Source organism: Malus sylvestris, chromosome 6 (assembly GCF_916048215.2).
Source record: "Malus sylvestris chromosome 6, drMalSylv7.2, whole genome shotgun sequence".
Taxonomy (NCBI): domain Eukaryota; kingdom Viridiplantae; phylum Streptophyta; class Magnoliopsida; order Rosales; family Rosaceae; genus Malus; species Malus sylvestris.
In genome coordinates this window covers 8,711,173-8,734,661 of record NC_062265.1, presented here as the reverse complement: position 1 = coordinate 8,734,661, position 23,489 = coordinate 8,711,173, and the positions used below count along the sequence as shown (strand labels likewise).

At 35.8% G+C, this 23,489-nt stretch overlaps 1 protein-coding gene and 1 long non-coding RNA gene across 2 annotated transcripts; one reads left to right on the top strand and one right to left on the bottom strand.

Annotated features, from left to right (window-relative positions):
• Window positions 1–7,234: 7,234 nt before the first annotated feature.
• LOC126625227 (uncharacterized) lies at window positions 7,235–13,015 on the bottom strand. Its single transcript, XR_007624359.1, has 2 exons — window positions 11,385–13,015; window positions 7,235–8,152 (listed from the first exon to the last, which is right to left on the bottom strand). It is a non-coding gene; the product is annotated as an uncharacterized LOC126625227 (long non-coding RNA).
• Window positions 13,016–15,498: 2,483 nt separating this feature from the next.
• On the top strand, window positions 15,499–17,723 carry LOC126627318 (uncharacterized). Its single transcript, XM_050296774.1, has 7 exons — window positions 15,499–15,732; window positions 15,821–15,881; window positions 15,957–16,051; window positions 16,176–16,209; window positions 16,455–16,509; window positions 16,605–16,647; window positions 17,415–17,723. The coding sequence occupies exons 1-7, from the start codon at window positions 15,535–15,537 to the stop codon at window positions 17,484–17,486; spliced, it is 558 nt and encodes a 185-aa protein (XP_050152731.1). The 5' UTR covers window positions 15,499–15,534; the 3' UTR covers window positions 17,487–17,723.
• The last annotated feature ends 5,766 nt before the right edge of the window (window positions 17,724–23,489 follow it).

Sequence of the window (23,489 nt, the reverse complement as noted above, 5' to 3'; positions counted from 1 at the left end):
GAGCATCGATTTTTTCTTAAACTGAACACTGGTTCTATCACTATTTCGTAAACTGAACACTGGTACTATCACTATTTTTTAAATTGAACACATACTATTTCTAGAATTGAACATTGATTATTTCTTAAACTGAACACTCGTACTATCACTATTTTGTAAACTAACCACAAACTATTTCTAGAACTAAACACGATACTATCACTATTTCTTAAAGTGAGCACTGACTATTTCTTAAACTAAACACTGATTCTATCACTATTTCGTTAACTGAACACTGGTACTATCACTATTTCTTAAACTGAACACAGACTATTTCTAGAATTGAACATTGACTATTTCTTAAACTGAACACTGTTACTATCACTATTTTGTAAATTGACCACAAACTATTTCTAGAACTAAACACGATACTATCACTATTTCTTAAAGTAAGCACTAACAATTTCTTAAACTGAATACTGGTACTATTACTATTATGTAAAATGAACACTGATACTATCACTATTTCTTAACGGAACACAGACTATTTCTAGAATTGAACATTGACTATTTCTAGAATTGAACATTGACTATTTCTTAAACTGAACATTGGTACTATCACTATTTTGTAAACTGACCACAAACTATTTCTAGAACTAAACATGATACTATCACAATTTCTTAAAGTAATCACTAACTATTTCTTAAACTGAATACTGGTACTATCACTATTTTGTAAAATGAACACTGATACTATCACTATTTCTCAAACTGAACATTGGTTCTATCACTATTTCGTAAACTGACCATTAACTATTTTCATAACTAAACACGATAATATCACTATTTCTTAAAGTGAGCATTAACTATTTCTTAAACTAAATACTAGTACTATCACTATTTCGTAAATTAAACACTAACTATTTCTAGAACTAAACACGGGTACTATCACTATTTTTTAAACTGAACACTGATTACTTCTTTAAACTGAACAATGGTACTATCATTATTTCTTAAACTGAAACCAAAAAAAATATTTGGTTTTCTACTCGCGAATTTTTGCAGGCATGCTCGTTCTTTAAAAATTTCCGTATATTTAATCTAATATTTAAGATAGTTTAAGCTATGAAAATTCCATTAAACTCCAAAAAATTTCATGTGTTGAAAATAGTCTAAAACAACCACGCGGCATATATCATTTAGCAGCATTACCAATCTCTCATTTACCAATACTTGCTCAATACCATATAATAGTGCTAACAAAAAATAAATCCAAATTTGAAGCCTGTATATCTTAACTTGAAATCGCTTGAATTATTCATGCAACAACGAGATGAAGATAGATGGTCTAGTTTGTATCTTAATATGTCAAGTTGCTGCACATCTTTTGGTTTACTTTTACAAGACTATTGTTCTTTTGTTCATAAGAAAAGAGAATTTCATTGCACTTCATAGGAAATTTGATAGGAGCATATTTATGCGACTTAATTGGCTTGTTCTCGTGCATTTACGTTGTGTTTCCTTAGTTATTTTAGTGTTTAAAGTCACTTTTGTGTGTTTTCAGATTCTATGGCCAAAGTATGCAAGAGGATGCATTTTGAAGCATTTTGGAGCCTTTTGGAGCCAAAGGAATGGACGTGATTGAAGATTTGAAGAAGTAAGGATTCCTAATCAACGAAGGATTCCTAATTGAAGATGGATTCCTACTCACATGAGGATTCCTACTCCCACAAGGATTCCTACTCCAAGTAGGAAAGTTAAGCCAAGGTTTCCTATTTTGGTTTGATCTTTCCTAATTCTAAAAGTCCTTATGTTCCAGCCACTTTGAAGACTTCATATGCACTTGAGGACACAAAACAAAGGCCCTAGAACCCTTAGGGACCTTTGCCGCACCTTTCCCAATCTTCCATCCCCTTGCCGTGCAAGGAAGCCCTTCTCCCATCAGTTTTAGGACACTTAGACCTTCCTAAAGTCCTTGTCGCACACACCTTGCCCATTCCTCTTCCTTGCCGTGCAAGGGAGAGGGTTGTTTCCTGATTCCTTGCATTTAAACACATTCCTAATCTATTTTAACACCTTGCCGCACCTTTTAGCCTATTTCCTTTAAATTTCTGATTTGATTTCCTAATTCTAGAAGCTTTAGACTTAATTTTTGTTTACCTAATTAACCTAGGGTTTTATTTCCTGAATCCCTTTAAATAAACTTCCTTGTTTCAGCCACAAGGAGGATTGATTCACTCCCATTCACGCAGAAACCATCCAACCTCCCTTTGCCGTGCCCATCCTTCACCAATCTCCATAACTTCTGACCCTAAACACAATCCATACACTCACCCACTTGTGTGCCGCAGCAAGAAGGAAGAAGGAAGGACCCTTGGATGTCCAAGCTTCATTGTTGGTGCATTCTAGGTGTAATTCGTTTTATGATTTCAATGTGTAATTTCTTTTCTTTTCGTTTTGCTATGAACATGAGTGGCTAAACCCCTATAGGTTAGGGGTGATTTCAAAGCCATGACTATGTGTGCAATTTGATTTGATAAAATCCAGTTATGAATTCTTGAATCGTGAATGCAATTGGTTTAACTATTTGATTAATAACTTATTTGTGTTTGTTAATTAGGGGTCGACACTTAATTGGCATGCATAAATCTGATGCTAGAGTATAAGGATGTTTCACATAATCGTTACAAACTTATATTCATATGTAATGAAGGTTGCTAGTCACAATCGCGTTAAGTTCAATTCCTAGCATGAGTGACATGATGTCATAGTTGCAAGTGCTTTGTCATTGCTTATGGTTTTCATTGAACGTAATGATCTTTGATCGTATCTCTATTATGATGTCATGTAGGGGACCTTTGAAGAATGCTTTGGGTTGTCGAATGATGCCATCCAATCTAATAATACAAGGAAAATCTGAGAGTTAGCTAGTGATGTCACGGTTAATTTGGGGCAATGTTGTTCATAATTCTATGAAGGTATAACTGGAAATCGAGTCGTTTGCATACGTGTCATGTGTGGAGAAAGAGCCTCTAACTAATCCATCATCCATTTAAACTCCCAATTCGTTTTACAATCTATTTTAATTACAACGTTTTGTCTTGTTTTCAATTTCGTCAAAACCAAATCCCCCTTTATTTTAAAGTGTTAGATTAGTTAGAAATCCATTTAGTTTGTGTTTTTAAGTGTTTTGATTCAAGTTGTAACCCAATTTCGTCCAAATTTGTGTTTGTGTTCAAAACTGTCCAGAAAGTGTTTTTGAGGCAGTTTTGAGTGTTTGGTTGCTGTTTTGAGTCTTTTGGTTTGTTTTAGTGTTTTAAATTTTAGTTTTGCATTCTTTGAGTCTAGTTTAGTGTTTTAAACTTTGTTTTTACATTTTTAAGTCAGTTTTCAAGTGTTTAGCAATCCCTCCTAATCCCCGGTTTAGAACGATCCCTACTTACATACTTTGCTACAATTGATAAAAATAGGGTTTAATTTGTGTGCTTATACATTTCGCACCAAAATTACAAAAGTAGCAAAATAATATCATTTCAAAAAATGATGGTCCAAATATAAAATTAAGAACAATTATACTAGTATCACAAAGGGAACCAACTAGCAACTAGTCCACCCCAAATTTGAGAGACAACACAAACAAGAGGAAAGGCTACTCACACATCCCAACGCAAACGCTATTCCATCTCTATCAGGCCCAAAGCACCTAAACTCATTCACTACCAGTGAAAATAGCGACTTATCTTCCCCATTTTCAAGATCAGATGAAGATCCAACTTATCCAAAACACACAAGTAACAAAATAAAAAAGGGGATTATGAAGAGTAGATCTTCACCTACTAGATTCGGTTAGATATGCTGATACAAGGATCATTGCAAAGGTAAAGGGCGGCAAAAGCTCACTATAGAAATATAAGCGGCAAGGCTCAAGTTTATTCCATCGATTGGAATTCAAGGTGGGGAGAGGATCTGAGTTGTTAGAAGATGAAAAGCGAGAATATTGTTTAGTGAAAATTTGGGAAGAGATTCTGAGCTAAAAAAAGATGACAAAAATTTGCATGAGACAATTTGTTCTTAATTTGAAAAACCTCTTTTGCCGGTGCAAGGAGGGGGAGGGCTTGTGGGATTTCAATTTTCTTGTGTTTAAATGGAAGGTTTCAGGAAGGAATTGAGGAGACAGAGAATAGCAGAGAGATGCATATCTGAACAGAGATATTAAACGGACAAAAAGGCTTGTTGTTTGGGGTAAATTTGGAAACTCAATGTTTAGGCCATTTTAATTGGACTGGTTTAGTATTGGGTTTTATCCTAACCATTAAATAAAGTTATTACATTGTTTTTGGTTAACTTTCAAAGTTTCAAACCCTTTTCATTAGTTTTCCCATGATAATTCATTAAATTTGATAACGTGATAAGCTTAGTACCCTTATATGGCCTAACGTATAATCCACATTTGCAAGAGTTTATGAAGTTATAAAGATGGAGTTGTGAGGATGGAACAACTTATGCTTTTGCTTTGTGTCTTGGCGTTACAAGTAATTTTCTCTATCTATTACTTAAGAGTAGTCTACTATTCTATTTTAATTTATTTATTATTTCCAATGTATCTGTGTGGCCTTTTTATTTATTTACAATGTACCATCAAAAATGCTTTTGAACAAATGATATCATCTACAGTTTGGGGAAGGGAGTAGACTTAGCCTCACAATGGGCCAGCAATAATGTGGTTTAAATTTGTCTTTGACAAGAAGCGAACCTAAGACCTCTCACTTACAAAGTGAAAAAGAATATCACTAAAACATAGTACTAAATGACATTATCAAAAATAGTTTTAAACCAAGCACTCATTTCTTTTTGTTAGTAGACGATCCAAGGCTTTGAATGGTCATTTTGGAGTCGTGTGCTATCAACTGAATCTATTGGGCCCACCTGTGGGCCTAGTATCTTGGTCTTTCATTGCTTGTGGGCCCTATCAAGGCCTATCTTATGGCCTTAGAGCAGCTCAACCAGAGCTAATAGCCCGGTGGACAATGGATTAAATAGTGTCCAGTTGCCCGAGCAAGAAGGTCCAGCCCAAGCTGGCTATTGAGCCCGAGTGGGCTCGAGGGAAAGGCCTAACGATAGGATCTGGGCCCATAGCCCGATGGCAAGGCTGACGTTAGGCGACGTTAGCCACATTTTTTTTTTTTTTCTGTCAAGCGCGTTGGTGCGCGTCGTCCGACAAGATTTCAGAAGTTGGGGCTCGCGACGCACTCTGAAAATGTTACCGTTGGTAGGCCACATGGCTTTCCCTCGTCCGTTGGATTTCAACAGCAACATTTTGTGGAGCATTGGATTTCCAACCGTAACAAAAATTTAAAAACCTTATTTAATTTCAGCTGTTGGATCTGAGATCAACGGTCCACGTTATGCACCTTTATAAATTAAAAAAAAAAAAAAAAAACAGTTTATAATTCTGAAATATTACCGTTGTGCCACGTGGCACAATGTGGAGTGTTGGAATTCAAATTTTTTTAATCCAACGACAGAGATTAATTATGTGAATAAAAAGTAAAAAAATTAAAAAAATTAATAAAAATCCGAAAAAAAATATTTGATTGTACTTTTCTATAAATACCTTCTCATTATCTTCTACCTTATTTCTTAAAGTAAGCACTGACTATTTCTTAAACTGAACACTGGTACTATCACTATTTCGTTAACTGAACATTGATATTATCACTATTTCTTAAATTGAACACAGACTATTTCTAGAATTGAATATTGACTATTTCTTAAACTAAACACTGGTACTATCACTATTTTGTAAACTGACCACAAACTATTTCTAGAACTAAACACGATACTATCACTATTTCTTAAAGTAAGCACTGACTATTTCTTAAACTGAATATTGGTACTATCATTATTTCGTAAAATGAACACTTGTACTATCACTACTTCGTAAATTGAACATTGGTTCCATCACTATTTCGTAAACTAATCACTAACTATTTTCATAACTAAACACGATAATATCACTATTTCATAGTGAGCATTAACTATTTCTTAAACTAAATACTGGTACTACCACTATTTCGTAAACTAAACACTAACTATTTCTAGAACTAAACACGGGTACAATCACTATTTTTTAAACTGAACACTGATTACTTCTTTAAACTGAACAATGATACTATCATTATTTCTTAAACTGAAACCATAAAAAATATTTGGTTTTCTACTCGCGAATTTTCGCAAGCATGCTCGTTCTTTAAAAATTTCCCTATATTTAATCCAATATTTAAGACAGTTTAAGCTATGAAAATTCCATTAAACTCCTAAAATTTTCATGTGTAGAAAATAGTCGAAAACAACCACGCGGCATATATCATTTAGCAGCATTACCAATCTCTCATTTACCAAATACTTGCTCAATACCATATAATAAGGCTAACAAAAAAAAAATATCCAAATTTGAAGTCTGTATATCTTAACTTGAAATCAATTGAATTATTCATGCAACAACGAGATGAAGATAGATGGTATATTTTGTATCGTAATATGTCAAGTTGTTGCACATCCTTTGGGTTGCTTTTACAAGACTATTGTTCTTTTGTTCATAAGAACAGAGAGTTTCATTGTACTTTATAGGAACTTACAAAAGTAGCAAAATAATATCATTTCAAAAAATGATGGTTCAAATATAAAATTAAGAACAATTATACTAGTATCACAAAGGGAATCCTACTAGCAACTAGTCCACCCCAAATTTGAGAGACAACACAAACAAGAGGAAGGGCTACTCACACATCCCAACGCAAACGCTATTCCATCTCCATCAGGCCCAAAGCACCTAAACTCATTCACTACCAGTGAAAACAGCGACTTAGCTTCCCCATTTTCAAGATCAGATGAAGATCCACCTTATCCAAAACACACAAGTAACAAAATAAAAAAGGGGATTATGAAGAGTAGATCTTCACCTACTAGATTTGGCCAAATATGTTGATACAAGGATCCTTGTAAAGGTAAAGGGTGGCAAAATCTCACTACAAAAATATAAGCTGCAAGGCTCAAGTTTATTCCATCAATTGGAATTCAAGGTGGGGAGAGGATCTGAGTTGTGAGAAGATGGAAAGCGAGAATATTGTTTATGTTGTGCGGAAGCGTCAAATATGAAACCAATAAACTACAACGGCAAAATATGACAAGACAAATAATCCAAAAGACACAAGGATTTATACTGGTTCGACGTAAGCCTACATCCAGTTCCGAGACGGCGAGGAAATTCCACTAATATTAAAAGGAGATTACAAATAGAGTTTTAACTCTCAAACCCAAATCCCACATACACCCAATAGCTCTCACTCTCACAAAGAACAAATGGAGAAGATGGAAACATATACCAAATTCCTTCTCTCCCAAAAGCCACAAAATGTAGCACAAATATCTTTGATTGAGTGATTACTAACAAAATGGGATTATTACAAATGGTGGGAAGGAGCAGCTCATATTCAAATGGGAAAGCCGAATGCTCTCCCTGGTTTCTCTCATCTGCCGCTCCCCCCACATCCAAAGGCATAACCAAATGCCTTAATATAAACAAAAAGGCCCCGCCTTCTCTCTCTCCTCTTCTCTCTTTCGGCTGCACTCATCACACAAGGCCACATATTCTTTGCCTTTGTTAAAGCCACAAATCAAGGGCTAGACATCATAATGATGTCCCCCTTTTCCTTATTCTATTTTATTAGCCGAAAGGTATTTTGGCTTGTTGTCCACTTGGTCACAAATCCAACAATCTCCACCTTGACCAAGTTCCGAAAGCATCACAGAGAATCGAATCAACAATCACCATAAGCACCCAAAGTACAAACTAAAGACAACGGAAACTAAATCAAATTCCCCAAACTTACCAGTGCTCATAACAATTTCCACCTCGACTCAAACTGTACCAAAGCCAACGAAAGTGAACATTTCTCTACCGTCTTCTCCAGATTTCCAAACCATAAGTGTCTTGACCAAAACAAAAGTGATTCAAACGAAGAATTGAAATTCTTCAATATTACCAACAAAAGATCAAGCACACCATACCAAAGTTGGACACACAACGAACTCCACCTGCTCACAAACACCATGGTCTGAAACTGCACCAATAGACTCATTCACATAGCATGGAACATTCTCCAAGTCAAAACTGATTACAAATTTGGCAACAAGGTCTCACATACCACATACAAAAAATATGCCCTTCACTCAAGTTTACCATCATCACATGAGCACCAACAGGACAACCAAAATTTCAAATTCAAATAATCAGCAGAAGATCCAAAACCATACCTCAACTGGAGTCTTCAAGAAAACTAATTGCAGATGATGGAGACCAACAGACCAAATAGCAGTGGCAAACAAATCCAACCAAATGTCCATAGACCAAAGTTAAAAAGCATATAACTTGCCTTCTACAAGAGGGTTCCACACAAATGTTCTGCAGTGCATGCGGTGTCTTCAAAATAGTGTGGTGTCTCACTATCCAAACCTTTGCAGAACTCAACAAATTGGCCCTCACAAACTCCTCCAATGTCTCCAGCAACTTGCTCCAAAGGCAACCAATGGGAGTGAAAAACAACCAAACAATTTCTGCCATTGAAAAATGCCAAAGAAAAGAAAACTTAGCCTTAACCTTTTTCCCTTTTCTTCCAACCAAGGAAGAAAATATCGGTAATATCGGAAATATCGGTAGTCTGAAAACACGGAAATATCGATGGAAATATCGGGATAATATCGATATCGATAAAAATTACATGGAAACCACGGAAATTGTAAGAAAAACTTGGAAATTTTTATTGAAACTTTGCAGGATGTTTATTTAGTCAATTATCTATTAGTTTATCACAAAAAATTGGAAGGAAATGCATTTCATGATGGATTTAACTGATTTAAGTTGATTATATAGCGAACTGGCAAACATTGTGAATGTAGAAAATATGTAGTAATTAATGAAAGAAGTTTAAACACACCATAATTATTTATATATAATGAATTAGTACAATATTTTACACTTTATACATTGCATGGTAAGATACATGAGTGACTTAGTACCACATAGAGTTCCTATGAGGTTCAAAATTTTCACTATCTTCATCATCTCTATTTGTAGAGTAAGTGTATTGTGAAGAGTAGTCAGCAACCATGACAATGGTTTTCAAGAACCAAAACCCAAAAGTCAATAGGAAACCGAATACTTCGGTATTTTTCGGGATTACCAAACAAATGGGATTTGGAAACCAATCCCATATCGAAAATTTCGGTATTTTTCGGGATGGGATTCCCGAACTTCAAGATGGTTTTGGTTTGGGATTTTTCGGTTTGGGTTTGGGGATTTTTCGGTTTGGTTTGGGATTTTCGGGAATTTTTTCCAGCCGTACCATGTAAGTGACCAAATAAAAAATAGAAAAATTAAAAACCACATGCCATTAACTAAGTAATTAATTGACACAATTTAAAATATAATACCACAAAAAATTTGGAATATGTGCAAATTTGTTTCTTGTAAAAAGAATTCAAAACAAAACAATATATATAAATATAGTAGCATATTATCACAACAACCATAAGTGATATGGTGGTTAAGGCGTTAAGAGTCAAATGGGAGGGGGTTCGAATCCCTTTAGTTTCAAAATTGAGACTTTTTAGAAAATTTTAAGAATTTTTGGATGTCATATCGCGAAAATATCGCGATATTACCAATAATATCGATAATATCGCGATATTATCGATAATATCGCGATATTTTGACGAAAACTCATTGGATACTAATTAAAATATCGGTAACCGAAAAAAACGAAAATATCGGCGATATTTCGCCGATATTTTCGATATTTAAATCCATGCTTCCAACCAACAACATCATTTGTCATCATGATGTCCTTCTGCCAAAACAAATGCCGAAAGAAAAAGAACCAACATTTTCTTTCCAATTTTCAACTGCTTCTACTTTTTCTTCTTCCCACTCAACTCATCGACAACAGCCCACAAACACCTCCGGTGCAACGATGACCAACGGAAAACCCACCAAAAGCAGTACACTACACCTGCAGCCGTCGAACACCAACACTTCAACAACATCGACAACAACATTGCAGTAGACACGCTGTTTCCGAAACCATTCTCCAATCTGCGAGCTCAGTGACTGCAGCATAGTCCCTTACTATCCTTCTTCAACGCCACGCATTTTGCAGCCAAACTCTGCATCTCCAATTGACCAAATGCCAAAGTCATTCCTCCTGTCAAATTTTTTCAAAAAAACATATTTCACCGTCATTCGAAGATTTCATAGACATACTAATACAAAACCCCAAGTCGAAACCCAGAGCTCTGATACCACTTGTTGTGCGGAAGCGTCAAATATGAAACCAATAAACTACAACGGCAAAATATGACAAGACAAATAATCCAAAAGACACAAGGATTTATACTGGTTCGGCGTAAGCCTACATCCAGTTCCGAGACGGCGAGGAAATTCCACTAATATCAAAAAGAGATTACAAATAGAGTTTTAACTCTCAAACCCAAATCCCACATACACCCAATAACTCTCACTCTCACAAAGAACAAATGGAGAAGATGGAAACATATACCAAATTCCTTCTCTCCCAAAAGCCACAAAATGTAGCACAAATATCTTTGATTGAGTGATTACTAACAAAATGGGATTATTACAAATGGTGGGAAGGAGCAGCTCATATTCAAATGGGAAAGCCGAATGCTCTCCCTGGTTTCTCTCATCTGCCGCTCCCCCCACATCCAAAGGCATAACCAAATGCCTTAATATAAACAAAAAGGCCCCGCCTTCTCTCTCTCCTCTTTTCTCTTTCGGCTGCACTCATCACACAAGGCCACATATTCTTTGCCTTTGTAAAAGCCACAAATCAAGGGCTAGACATCATAATGATGTCCCCCTTTTCCTTATTCTATTTTATTAGCCGAAAGGTATTTTGGCTTGTTGTCCACTTGGTCACAAATCCAACAATCTCCACCTTGACCAAGTTCCGAAAGCATCACAGAGAATCGAATCAACAATCACCATAAGCACCCAAAGTACAAACTAAAGACAACGGAAACTAAATCAAATTCCCCAAACTTACCAGTGCTCATAACAATTTCCACCTCGACTCAAACTGTACCAAAGCCAACGAAAGTGAACATTTCTCTACCGTCATCTCCAGATTTCCAAACCATAAGTGTCTTGACCAAAACAAAAGTGATTCAAACGAAGAATTGAAATTCTTCAATATTACCAACAAAAGATCAAGCACACCATACCAAAGTTGGACACACAACGAACTCCACCTGCTCACAAACACCATGGTCTGACACTGCACCAATAGACTCATTCACATAGCATGGAACATTCTCCAAGTCAAAACTGATTACAAATTTGGCAACAAGGTCTCACATACCACATACAAAAAATATGCCCTTCACTCAAGTTTACCATCATCACATGAGCACCAACAGGACAACCAAAATTTCAAATTCAAATAATCAGCAGAAGATCCAAAACCATACCTCAACTGGAGTCTTCAAGAAAACTAATTGCAGATGATGGAGACCAACAGACCAAATAGCAGTGGCAAACAAATCCAACCAAATGTCCATAGACCAAAGTTAAAAAGCATATAACTTGCCTTCTACAAGAGGGTTCCACACAAATGTTCTGCAGTGCATGTGGTGTCTCCAAAATAGTGTGGTGTCTCACTATCCAAACCTTTGCAGAACTCAACAAATTGGCCCTCACAAACTCCTCCAATGTCTCCAGCAACTTGCTCCAAAGGCAACCAATGGGAGTGAAAAACAACCAAACAATTTCTGCCATTGAAAAATGCCAAAGAAAAGAAAACTTAGCCTTAGCCTTTTTCCCTTTTCTTCCAACCAACAACATCATTTGTCATCATGATGTCCTTCTGCCAAAACAAATGCCGAAAGAAAAAGAACCAACATTTTCTTTCCAATTTTCAACTGCTTCTACTTTTTCTTCTTCCCACTCAACTCATCGACAACAGCCCACAAACACCTCCGGTGCAACGATGACCAACGGAAAACCCACCAAAAGCAGTACACTACACCTGCAGCCGTCGAACACCAACACTTCAACAACATCGACAACAACATTGCAGTAGACACGCTGTTTCCGAAACCATTCTCCAATCTGCGAGCTCAGTGACTGCAGCATAGTCCCTTACTATCCTTCTTCAACGCCATGCATTTTGCAGCCAAACTCTGCATCTCCAATTGACCAAATGCCAAAGTCATTCCTCCTGTCCAATTTTTTCAAAAAAAACATATTTCACCGTCATTCGAAGATTTCATAGACATACTAATACAAAACCCCAAGTCGAAACCCAGAGCTCTGATACCACTTGTTGTGCGGAAGCGTCAAATATGAAACCAATAAACTACAACGGCAAAATATGACAAGACAAATAATCCAAAAGACACAAGGATTTATACTGGTTCGGCGTAAGCCTACATCCAGTTCCGAGACGGCGAGGAAATTCCACTAATATCAAAAGGAGATTACAAATAGAGTTTTAACTCTCAAACCCAAATCCCACATACACCCAATAGCTCTCACTCTCACAAAGAACAAATGGAGAAGATGGAAACATATACCAAATTCCTTCTCTCCCAAAAGCCACAAAATGTAGCACAAATATCTTTGATTGAGTGATTACTAACAAAATGGGATTATTACAAATGGTGGGAAGGAGCAGCTCATATTCAAATGGGAAAGCCGAATGCTCTCCCTGGTTTCTCTCATCTGCCGCTCCCCCCACATCCAAAGGCATAACCAAATGCCTTAATATAAACAAAAAGGCCCCGCCTTCTCTCTCTCCTCTTCTCTCTTTCGGCTGCACTCATCACACAAGGCCACATATTCTTTGCCTTTGTAAAAGCCACAAATCAAGGGCTAGACATCATAATGATGTCCCCCTTTTCCTTATTCTATTTTATTAGCCGAAAGGTATTTTGGCTTGTTGTCCACTTGGTCACAAATCCAACAGTTTAGTGAAAATTTGGGAAGAGATTCTGAGCTCCAAAAAGATGACAAAAATTTGCATGAGACAATTTGTTCTTAATTTGAAAAACCTCTTTCGCCGGTGCAAGAAGGGGGAGGGCCTACGGGATTTCAATTTTCTTGTGTTTAAATGGAAGGTTTGAGGAAGGAATGGAGGAGACAGAATAGCAGAAAGATGCATAACTGAACAAAGATATTAAACGGATAAAAAAGCTTGTTGTTTGGGGTAAATTTGGAAACTCAATATTTGGGCCATTTTAATTGGATTGGTTTAGTGTTGGGCTTTGTCCTAACCATTAAATAAAGTTATTACATGGTTTTTAGTTAACTTTCAAAATTTTCAAGCCCATTTAATTAATTTTCGTATGATAATTCATTAAATTTGATGACGTGATAAGCTTAGGACCCTTATATGGCCTAACGTATAATCCACATTTGCAAGTGTTTATGAAGTTATAAAGATGGAGTTGTGAGGATGGAACAGCTTATGCTTTTGCTGCGTGTCTTGTTGTTACAAGTAATTTTCTCTATCTAGTACTTAAGAGTAGTCTACTATTCTATTTTAATTTATTTATTATTTCCAATGTATTTGTGTGGCCTTTTCATTTATTACAATGTACCATCAAAAATGCTTCTGAACAAATGATATCATCTACAGTTTGGGAAGGGGAGTGGAATTAGCCTCACAATGGGCTAGCAATAATATGGTTCAAATTTGTCTTTGACGAGAATCAAACCTAAGACCTCTCACTTACAAAGTGAAAAAGAATATCACTAAAATATAGTACTAAATGACACTATCAAAAATAGTTTTAAACCTAGCACTCATTTCTTTTTGTTAGTAGACGATCCAAGGCTTTGAGTGGTCATTTTGGAGTAGTGTGCTGTCAACTGAATCTATTGGGCCCAGCTGTGGGCCTAGTATCTTGGTCTTTCATTGCTTGTGGGCCCTGTCAAGGCCTATCTCATGGCTTTAGAGCAGCTCAAACGGAGCTGATATCCCGATGGACAAGGGATTAAATAGTGTCCAGTTGCCCAAGCAAGAAGGTCCAGCCTAAGCTGGCTATTGAGCCCGAGCGAGCTCGAGGGATAGGCCTAGCGATAGGATCTGGCTTGAGAGCTCGATGGCAAGGTTGACGTTAGCCACTTTTTTTTTTTTTTTTGTCAGATGTTGGGGCCCACGACACACTCTGAAAATGTTATCGTTGGGAGGCCACGTGGCTTCCCCTCGTCCGTTGGATTTCAACAACAACATTTTGTGGAATATTGGATTTCCAACGATAACAAAAATTTAAAAACCTTATTTAATTTTAGCTGTTGGATCTGAGATCAACGGTCTATGTTATTCGCCTTTATAAATTAAAAAAAAGGACAGTTTATAATTTTGAAATATTACCGTTGTGCCACGTGGCACAATCTGGAGTGTTAGAATTAATTTTTTTTAATCCAACGATAGAGATTAATTATGTGAAAAAAAAATTAAAAAAATTAATAGAAATTATTAAAAATCCGAAAAAAAAATTTGATTTTACTTTTCTTTAAATACCTTCTCATTATCTTCTACCTTATTCCAATCTTTCAACCATATTCCAATTTTTCTCTCAAATACTTTCAATCACAACCATAATTTCATATTTTCTCAAAGTTTCAACCACCGTTTCATATTTTCTCACCTACTTTTAACCACATTCCTATCTTTTTCTCAAAGTTTCAATCCAATTTTTTTCCAACAAAATGACTACTGAGTTTCAATCCAATTTTTTTTTTCCAACAAAGGAACGAGAAACTAGGAATGATGATACATATTTTGATTTTGGTGACGAAGGAAGCAAAAACTATGAATAATGATAGAAATCTTGAGAAAATTGGTGTGAGATTTCTGAGGATGGATGATGGATTATATGGAGGATTCAGAAAGGATTAGGTTGTAGATAATGCCACATGGCATGCCGTCATTAGTTAAAAATCTGATCGAAATCTTTTCTCAAAGATTGTAAATAGATTGTGACATGTTGCATGACGTGATTGGTTAAAAATCTTATCGAAAATCTATCCTCACCGATTCTGAAAAGGTAACGACATGTGGCACGACGACATCGGATAAAAATCTTATCAAAATCCATCACCAGTAATTGTTTTTTTGGATAATAACATGTGGCACAACGAGAACGATTAAAAATTTTATCCGAAATTATAAATAAAATTATTTTGTATTATTTTATAAATAAAAATAAAATACTAATATTTTGTTGCTTATTGGTAGGACTATTCAATATAGGGATAAAAATACAAAAGATTGTTACTGTTCATTAAAAGTAATTATTATTTACTGGATTGATTAAATAATGAATGGCTCTGGTACCTTAGCAACGGTGAAGTTGTTCTTATGAGCTTGGGCGTGGACCCGGGAGGGAAAAATGTGCGGCAGATATGAAATCAAAGACCTGCTTTATAAGATTTTATTGGTTCTAATTATTCTACTGCCAATAGCAATTAAAATGCAAATGCAGTGCTGCTCGGTATCAGTGCCAGTAAAGTGTTGTTTGGTGAGGACGCCGAGTACGAGTCCGAGTAGCAGAGGCGGAGGCACCGCCGTCGATTCAATTCCAATGATAGCCGCCGGTGGTCCCAAGTGGGCCCAGAAGACCATAACTCTGCCTCCTCTGAAGAGGGGTTGTCATCTTGTCACCCCCAAGGTAGCTGCATCGAACCCTAACCCCTGATTTGAAATTTGAATTGAAATCAGTCGTGGAATTCACGAAACATGTCCGTCTTGTATTTCAGATAGTGAAGGAAATTGGGGAGGACTTGTCAGAATTCAACTGTGGCCTTGCCCATCTCTTCTGTAACTTTGCCTGCCTAATACTCTTTTCTTTCAATACTTGTTTTTTGGTTGTTTTGAATTATATTAATATTGCAGTGCAGCACACAAGTGCTTCTCTTACTATCAATGAGAATTACGACTCTGATGTTCGTGACGATACAGAGACATTCCTCAACACCATTGTTCCTGAGGTTAATTAGTTTCGTTTTGTTTCCTTTCCTGTGTAATTTGATCACATGACTCACATCACTCACATCACTGTAGCACTAGCACTAGCAAGCATTGTATAATGTTTTCGTCTTCATTTATTTTCAGGGGACCTCTGCACCGTGGAAGCATACCCTTGAAGGTTGGTATTTCGATTCCATTTCGGTCATTCAGTCCACAGCTTCCATCTCTTCCTCTGCGGAGTACTTTGTTTTTCTCTGTTTGAACCCAAATTGCTATAAGCATGTAACTTCGTTGGCGACATCTTTGAGTTGGCATTAAATATATTATCATATGACTGCTAGCTACTGTGGTGCTTAGTAACTCCGATTTTACTTTTCTGTAAAGAATTCCAAATGTTGATCCTGAGTTATCTGAGTTTTACAGGACCAGATGACATGCCAGCGCATATTAAATCATCCATGTTTGGCTGCACACTGATGTAAGGATATCTTACTAGCTTGTTTCAAGTGTTTATATGTGCTATGAGGAATTTACGGCCTCGTTGGCATTTACATGTTCCTTGTTCTCATGCAGGGTTCCAATTACCAATGGAAAGCTTAACATGGGAACTTGGCAGGTATGTGAAAGTTTAAACCATTATTCAACTTTTTCAAGTTTTCTACTTGTAAATGGCTTGGACCTCTCAATCTTGTAGTCATGGGTTATAATAGAAAGATTTTCACCCATGCTCTGCTTAATACATATCTTGGACAACGGCTCATTATTCACTGTAAGAATAGAACTTAAAATGTAAATTCTGGAAAATAGAAATGCATCATGAGAAGGGAAGGTGAACCGCAGAGTTGTACTTAATAAATTACTTGCTGCAAAAGAACTTGTTATGGGAACACTTACATTCTAAGCATTCTTCCCTACTACCGTTGTAGTGTCAGTAAAGGCTAGAACTATTTTTATATAGACAGATCATGTAAGTTAAAAGAATAGAAATGCCTTGTGTAGAATGTTTTCAACGCCGGTGGTCAATGGCGTTAATGCATGGTGAAATATTTTACAGACCTTACTGTAAGCAGCTTGACTAGGCGGAAACTTCTTGTATTTGGTTGTGTAAGTTGATTATTGAGTATTAGCTCCTGCGAACAGAATGATAGATAAGATATGCATGGGCCTTTTCTTAAGATTTCAACAAGGCTTTTAACTTCTAAGAGAACTTGAGTGAGGCAATTAATGGCTCTATCGAATTACTCTTTGGCTAACAATCCCTCCTTCAAATTCTGTTTCCGGCGCATTGGCTTTCTAATAAACCAATTTTTTTTGACTTCCAGTGTGTTATAGGCTTATAGCTTATGGAATTTGTATAACTTTTCCTTGTTGATGCTGCTTCAGGGAATATGGTTGTGTGAGCATCGTGACTATCCTACAGCACGGAAAGTTGTGGTTACCCTTAATGGAATATGAGATGCTAAGATATGGATTTCTGTCATCCAAGTCTGCAAATAAGGTCGTACTGAGACATCTGGTTTGTTGATGGGAACCTCCTGGAGGGATGTTAACGGCCTAGCTGTTTTCTGCATCTTTCTGGCTGAATGTTTACTACCTTGTTACATGTAAAGGATTTACTACTTTTGTGATGCAGACTTGTAGAAAATGTAAGAGCTATAGTATGAAAATCATGTTTATCAGTTGTGTTACTTATTAGCTGTTGTCAGATTGCAAGCAGCTACTTTACCTATTATCTCGTAATAAGTTACTTATTCGGATGTGTGAGGTAAAATCCGATGAAATTGAAGATTTACCAGGCTCGATTATTGTAATAACCCTTAAATATGTCACGCATGTGCTACATCTAGGAATGCGTTAAAAACACCGAACCAAATACTTAACTGAATTTAAAAAATCAAACCGAACCGAAATTGGTTGGTTCGGTTTCAGTTTTAGTGGTTCAAAAAATGAATCGAACCGATTTAACCACTAAAACAACGTCGTTTTTGTACTTTCCCTTTAAGCCTAAAACGACATTGTTTTTGTCCCTTATAATGACGTTTTTATAATCTTATAAGTTAGTAACACTACTTCTTCCGGTCTTATTCTCCATCTTCATCCCTCACTCTCCCTCTCGGCTGCTTTCTGCTCCTCACTTCCCAAAGAAACCCACCACCTCAGTCGAGGCAAGCTTTGGCTCGCCCCCTCCTTCACCGATCAAGGTAAACGCGAATGGAGCTGAAAATGAAAAAGGGATCAATCCCCCTGCGCTTCGGCAGCCTAGAGGTTTTTATTTGCCTTAGTTTTAAATTTGTTTCTAAATTCATAAACTTCATGTAATTGCCATAGAAATTAAAAACTTGATTATTATCTTGACGAAGACAAAAAATCAGCATCATTCTTCATGATTGTCATTCTCTGAATCCTCTGATCAACAACATTCTTCATGGTGTAGAGAACCATAAGATATTGAAAAAGATAATGTGAGTTGGCTAAAACATGAAAAGTATTAAAATGGTACATCCAATAAACTAAAACCAATTCAAAATAAATAAGTTCACTTGCCTTGGTTTAATTTGCTGAATCAAATCTTTTTCTTCTTCTCTTTGGACAGTTTCTTGTATCATGTCCACTCTTGATCATCTTACATGTTTGACATTGCCTGTCCTTTTTTTCCTAGATAACTCAAGACTGTTTTTTTATCCTTTTGGAACTACTAGATTTCCTCAACTATTATCATCCTTTTTTTCTGGGAACTTTAATGAAAAGGGCTTGGACTAAATTTATTTTAACAAAAAAAATGCTATAAACTTTATTTAATGAAAAAGAATTAAATTTTAATGAAAAACCCTTAAATTTTAATAAAAAAAGACAAAAAAAACTTAATTTTTAACGAAAAGGACACAATTTAAAAAAAAAACCTGACGCGCGCGCAGTACATGTACATTGTTTATGAAACTGAACACTATTTATAAAACTGAACACTATTTATGAAACTGCACTATTTATGAAACCGAACGGTACTATACTATTTATTGGTTCAATTTCATAAATAGTGTCTAGTTTTTTGTCCACTTTCATAAAATGATGTCTAATTCTTGATCATGTTTCATAAATAATGCTTAGTTATTGGGTCCAGTTTTATAAATAATGTATAGTAATTGGTACAATTTCATTAATAGTGTCTCTTTCTTGGTCCGGTTTCATAAATAGTGTCTAGTTATTGGTTCACTTTCATAAATAATGCCTATTTCTTGGTCATAATTCATAAATATTGTATAGTTCTTACTCCAGTTTCATAAATAGTGTATAGTCCAATGTTCAAATTATGCCTAATTCTTGTTTTCATTTCATAAATAGTGTCTACTTATTGATCCAGTTTCATAAATGATGTCTACTTATTGGTCTAATTTCATTAATAGCGTCTACTTATTGGTGAAATTTTATAAATAGTGTTTAATTCTTGGTTCAGTTTCATAAGGTTTGAAATTTAGACCCTTATTGGTCAAGTTTTATAAATAGTGTTTAATTATCAGTAATTATATTTAAAAAGCTGTTTTCAATTACCAAATTAAAATTTCCTCACTTTTTTCATATACCTACAATAATAAATGTAGCTTTCCATCCAATTTCTTGAGCTTAGGTGTCATCTTCGAGAAATTTTTCCTTGTACCCATAACACAAATGATATACCACATGTTATTATGTAAGTGTGGTAGAAAATTTTATTTTTTATGTTATTAATTTTTTAACACAAGATTCTCACAACTTGTATGGAGTGTACCATCCCGTGTTCTGGGCACATTGAAAAGTTTCTCATCATCATGACTACTATTAGAAAACAACACCATAAAAATAAAACAGGATATAAAAATAAAACAGGAGAGTGTAATTCAATTCAAAGTTTTTTTTTTTAATTCTATGCTAAAAAAAAAAAAAACTATTAATGTAGTTGAATGATGGGACAAAAGGTAGGAGAAAAAAAGTGGACTGGGGGGTGGGGGGGTACACGCCCAGCACTAGTAGGTTTGTTATGTTTTTTTTTTTTAATCTTTTGCCCTTATTATTAAAATAAAGTTAGTGGGTGATTTTTTTTATTAAAATGTAAAGATTTGAAGCCTTTTTCATTAGTTTTCCTTTTTTTCTACCTTTGATCTTTGAGATATTTCAATCCAAAAGCAATGTTTGAGAAGTGTTGTTAATAGACTGATCAGGATCATCACAAGGATTTTGTAAATCATTGGTTCGAACCTTAGAAGCTTCTTCATCCGAAACAATATTGACTTCAACTTGAGATAGTATTTTGGATAATTCATCTAAAAGTTCCAAGTAGATTGTATATGCCTCATTTGAAGATGTTGCACAACAAGCTAATTTAGTAGCTCCACGACACATATGGCTATGTCTCAATGCCTCTGCTTGTTCTTGACCGTCATTTCTTACCAATTCCTCTGAATCTATAACCCTAAACTTGTTTGCAACTTGCTTTCATCTTTCCATAATGAAGTGGGATGGTATGACATCAATGTCTAGATGAACAAGAACTTTAATAATATGTCGACAAAGAATTCTAACAAACTCGAAATTTTCGCACTCACAGGTGCCCTCATTGGTTTGTAAATTGAACTTAACTAAAAATTCTTCAACTTCACCAATTTTTTTCCCGACTACATACATATGACATTGATTGATACTTCCCTTATCTTCAACATTGAGCCGATTGACATTTATCCATTCTTCCTTGAATTTTCAAACATTTTTTAGTATAAACTTAATCGCATGCTTCAAAAGGAAGTGATCATGATCCACTATACGGTAATTAGGCTTCAAAACAAAATCTTCAGCACTTTCTTTTGTCACAATCTTATTTCATACTTGACAACAAATTCTTTAAGATTTGTTGTTGATGTAACAAAGTCATCGAAAATGAGTTGATACTCTCACTATATCTATTTGTATTCATCCTAACAAAAAATATGCCACAATTATAAACTGGCACCCACAACTCACATATTCCATAGAGTTGGGCAAGCCATTCATTTTCTTCTAATTCATACTCATTTATCAAGTTTTTCCACTGTTGTTCAAACTCCTCTATTTTGTATGTCAACCTAATACACTTTTTCATTGCAATCATAAAATTTGATTTATTATAGTATATATGTGACAATTTTTCAGCAAATTTTTTTCTTAATATGCCAAAGGCAAAGACTATGGCGAGTATTAGGAAATACCTGTAATTGCTACTCTCATTGCCAAATCTTGATTTGTGAGTATAGATACTAGATGACAACTTCCCATAGCTTCCAACATGTCTCAAAAAACCATAAAAATGTTTTCTTTGTCTCATCTTATAAAAAGGTACATCCAAATTGTATTGACTAAAATGATGATTTACTCTAGTAAATGGTGAAAATAGCATTTCATATTTGTTTGTTCTATATGTTGTATCAAAATTGACTACATCTCCAAAACAATGATGTGCCATCTGTGACCTAGAATCCACCCAAAAAAAATTGGTGGCCCTTCCATTTTCATCACATTGGATTGCATAAAAGAATTGTCGATTTTCTGCTTGCTTTTTTTTTTTTTTCTGAAATTAGGGAGAACTGATTGTGCATCTCCCCTTTCTAGCTCTCTATGCTTGACATTCCTTAAATGGTTGTAACAATCCCTAACCCTTTGTCCCGGCCATTGTAGCACGTGTGTTGCCCAGGGCATAAGGAGCATGATGACTTGACGTCATCCTCACCTTCCTCCGACTTATCACCAACAGTCTGCTCAGGGTTCCAAACTCAGCGATGGCATAAAAGAATACCAGTTTCCGATCGGACAAGAGAAGCACCTAGAGTTGACTTTTTTGTTAAACCGACACTCAAAACCCAGTTACGAGCAATAGCGTCTTACACTTTCCCAAAGACCAATACACAAGTGAGAAATGGACCTCCCGCTCTTTTAGTCGAGTGAATAGAACTAACTACCAAACTCTTTCCGCTGAGCCCCCTCCTCAGATTAGGGGCATCACACATCTACCAATACTAGTTGAGAAAGAGGAATAGAGAAAGGTATAACATTGGGAATATAGGTTGTGGTGCAACAAGGCGAATCTGATCTTCTCTCCAGAGGGGCTGCTCAGTCAACTGGTAGAACAAGGTCTCAGGCCTCCCAGCCAACTAGGATGGGACATAAAACGTCTTCAGGTCTTGCACAACCGATATCTCCATTTTTGCCATGAATTTTGTTGACATTTTGAGTACCATAAAAATTTATGGAACTTTGCCAATCTGTGAATTCTCTATGAAATGCTTTTGTCAACTCCTTAACTACATCAGGCATATGTTGATTGGACTTCATCATTATTCTTCGAGATGGGGTCACTTGTTTGTGATTGTGAATGTCATTACTATTGACACTTTCCACTTGTTAGTCCCTTTGTCATGAACAACATGCATGGTAGCCTCACACCCGCATTTAACTGTTGAACAACTTCTCTGTCTTTTCTTTTATTTTTTTCATGTCACAAACATCTTGTTCATCATTATCTTTGACGTCATCTTCATTTGCAGTCTACACATTGTATTTTCCTTGAAATGAACTGGGGATTTGTCACCTCATTTGAACTTCGTCCAGACTTTCATGAAGTTCAAATATGAATCCAAAACCCTTCTTGTTGACCATAATCTTCAAAATAATTTTTTGCCGCTTCGAAAGTTTCAAAAAGCATACCCACATATAGCATTTCTAATCTTGATCATTTTTCTTTGGAGCATACACTAAATGTTTCTTTAGTTGGTGCTAACTCGACATCGTCGAGTTGAGGATCTATTAAGCTAGAAAAATGAACCTAAAAATACTATCATCATGTTACTTAAAAATAAAATACCAACATCATGTTGTTTTAATCAACTACTCTAAAGGAATTTCGAGCAGAAACATGAATTAAAGTATTTGTTCACATTCAATTGTTAGTGTTCTATTCTGTTTAGGATTGCATTAAGGAAACTAAAGGTGTGCACAGATTCTTGTCCTAAAAGCATGAGGAAATAATTAAGTTTCCTTGTACAATTTAGACTAGGAATCCTAGAAGCCTAATTGGAAAAGGAAAGATAGTGTACTTTCATATTCCTTGTAGAAAAGGAAACTTAATCAGAAAATGGGCATGTAACCGTTGGTCTATGTACTATAAATAGGCTTGTTAGGAACTGATTGTTCACATGAACAGCAGCGTGAAACACTTTGAGAGAGTGTGAGGTGTGAGAGATATTAAAACCTAGGGTTTTTGATAGCAAAAGGGGTTTTCTTGTAAACCAAAAACGCTTTCATACTAGTGAAATATCCCAGTATTCACAAATGTGCACGTAGATATGTTTTGGCCAAACCACTATTGTGGATGCAAATTTCTTCCTCCTCGATCTTGGACGATTTTGCACCTACAAAACAATTAACACCTTAGGTTAAGGCCAAGAGCCTCACGCGCCC

Coding starts and splice junctions, on each gene's coding strand:
- LOC126627318 (XM_050296774.1), top strand. CDS start 15,535: ATGCAAATGCAGTGCTGCTCGGTATCAGTGCCAGTAAAGTGTTGTTTG. Junction 16,210..16,454: donor GTGGAAGCATACCCTTGAAG/GTTGGTATTTCG, acceptor TGAGTTTTACAG/GACCAGATGACATGCCAGCG. Junction 16,510..16,604: donor ATGTTTGGCTGCACACTGAT/GTAAGGATATCT, acceptor GTTCTCATGCAG/GGTTCCAATTACCAATGGAA.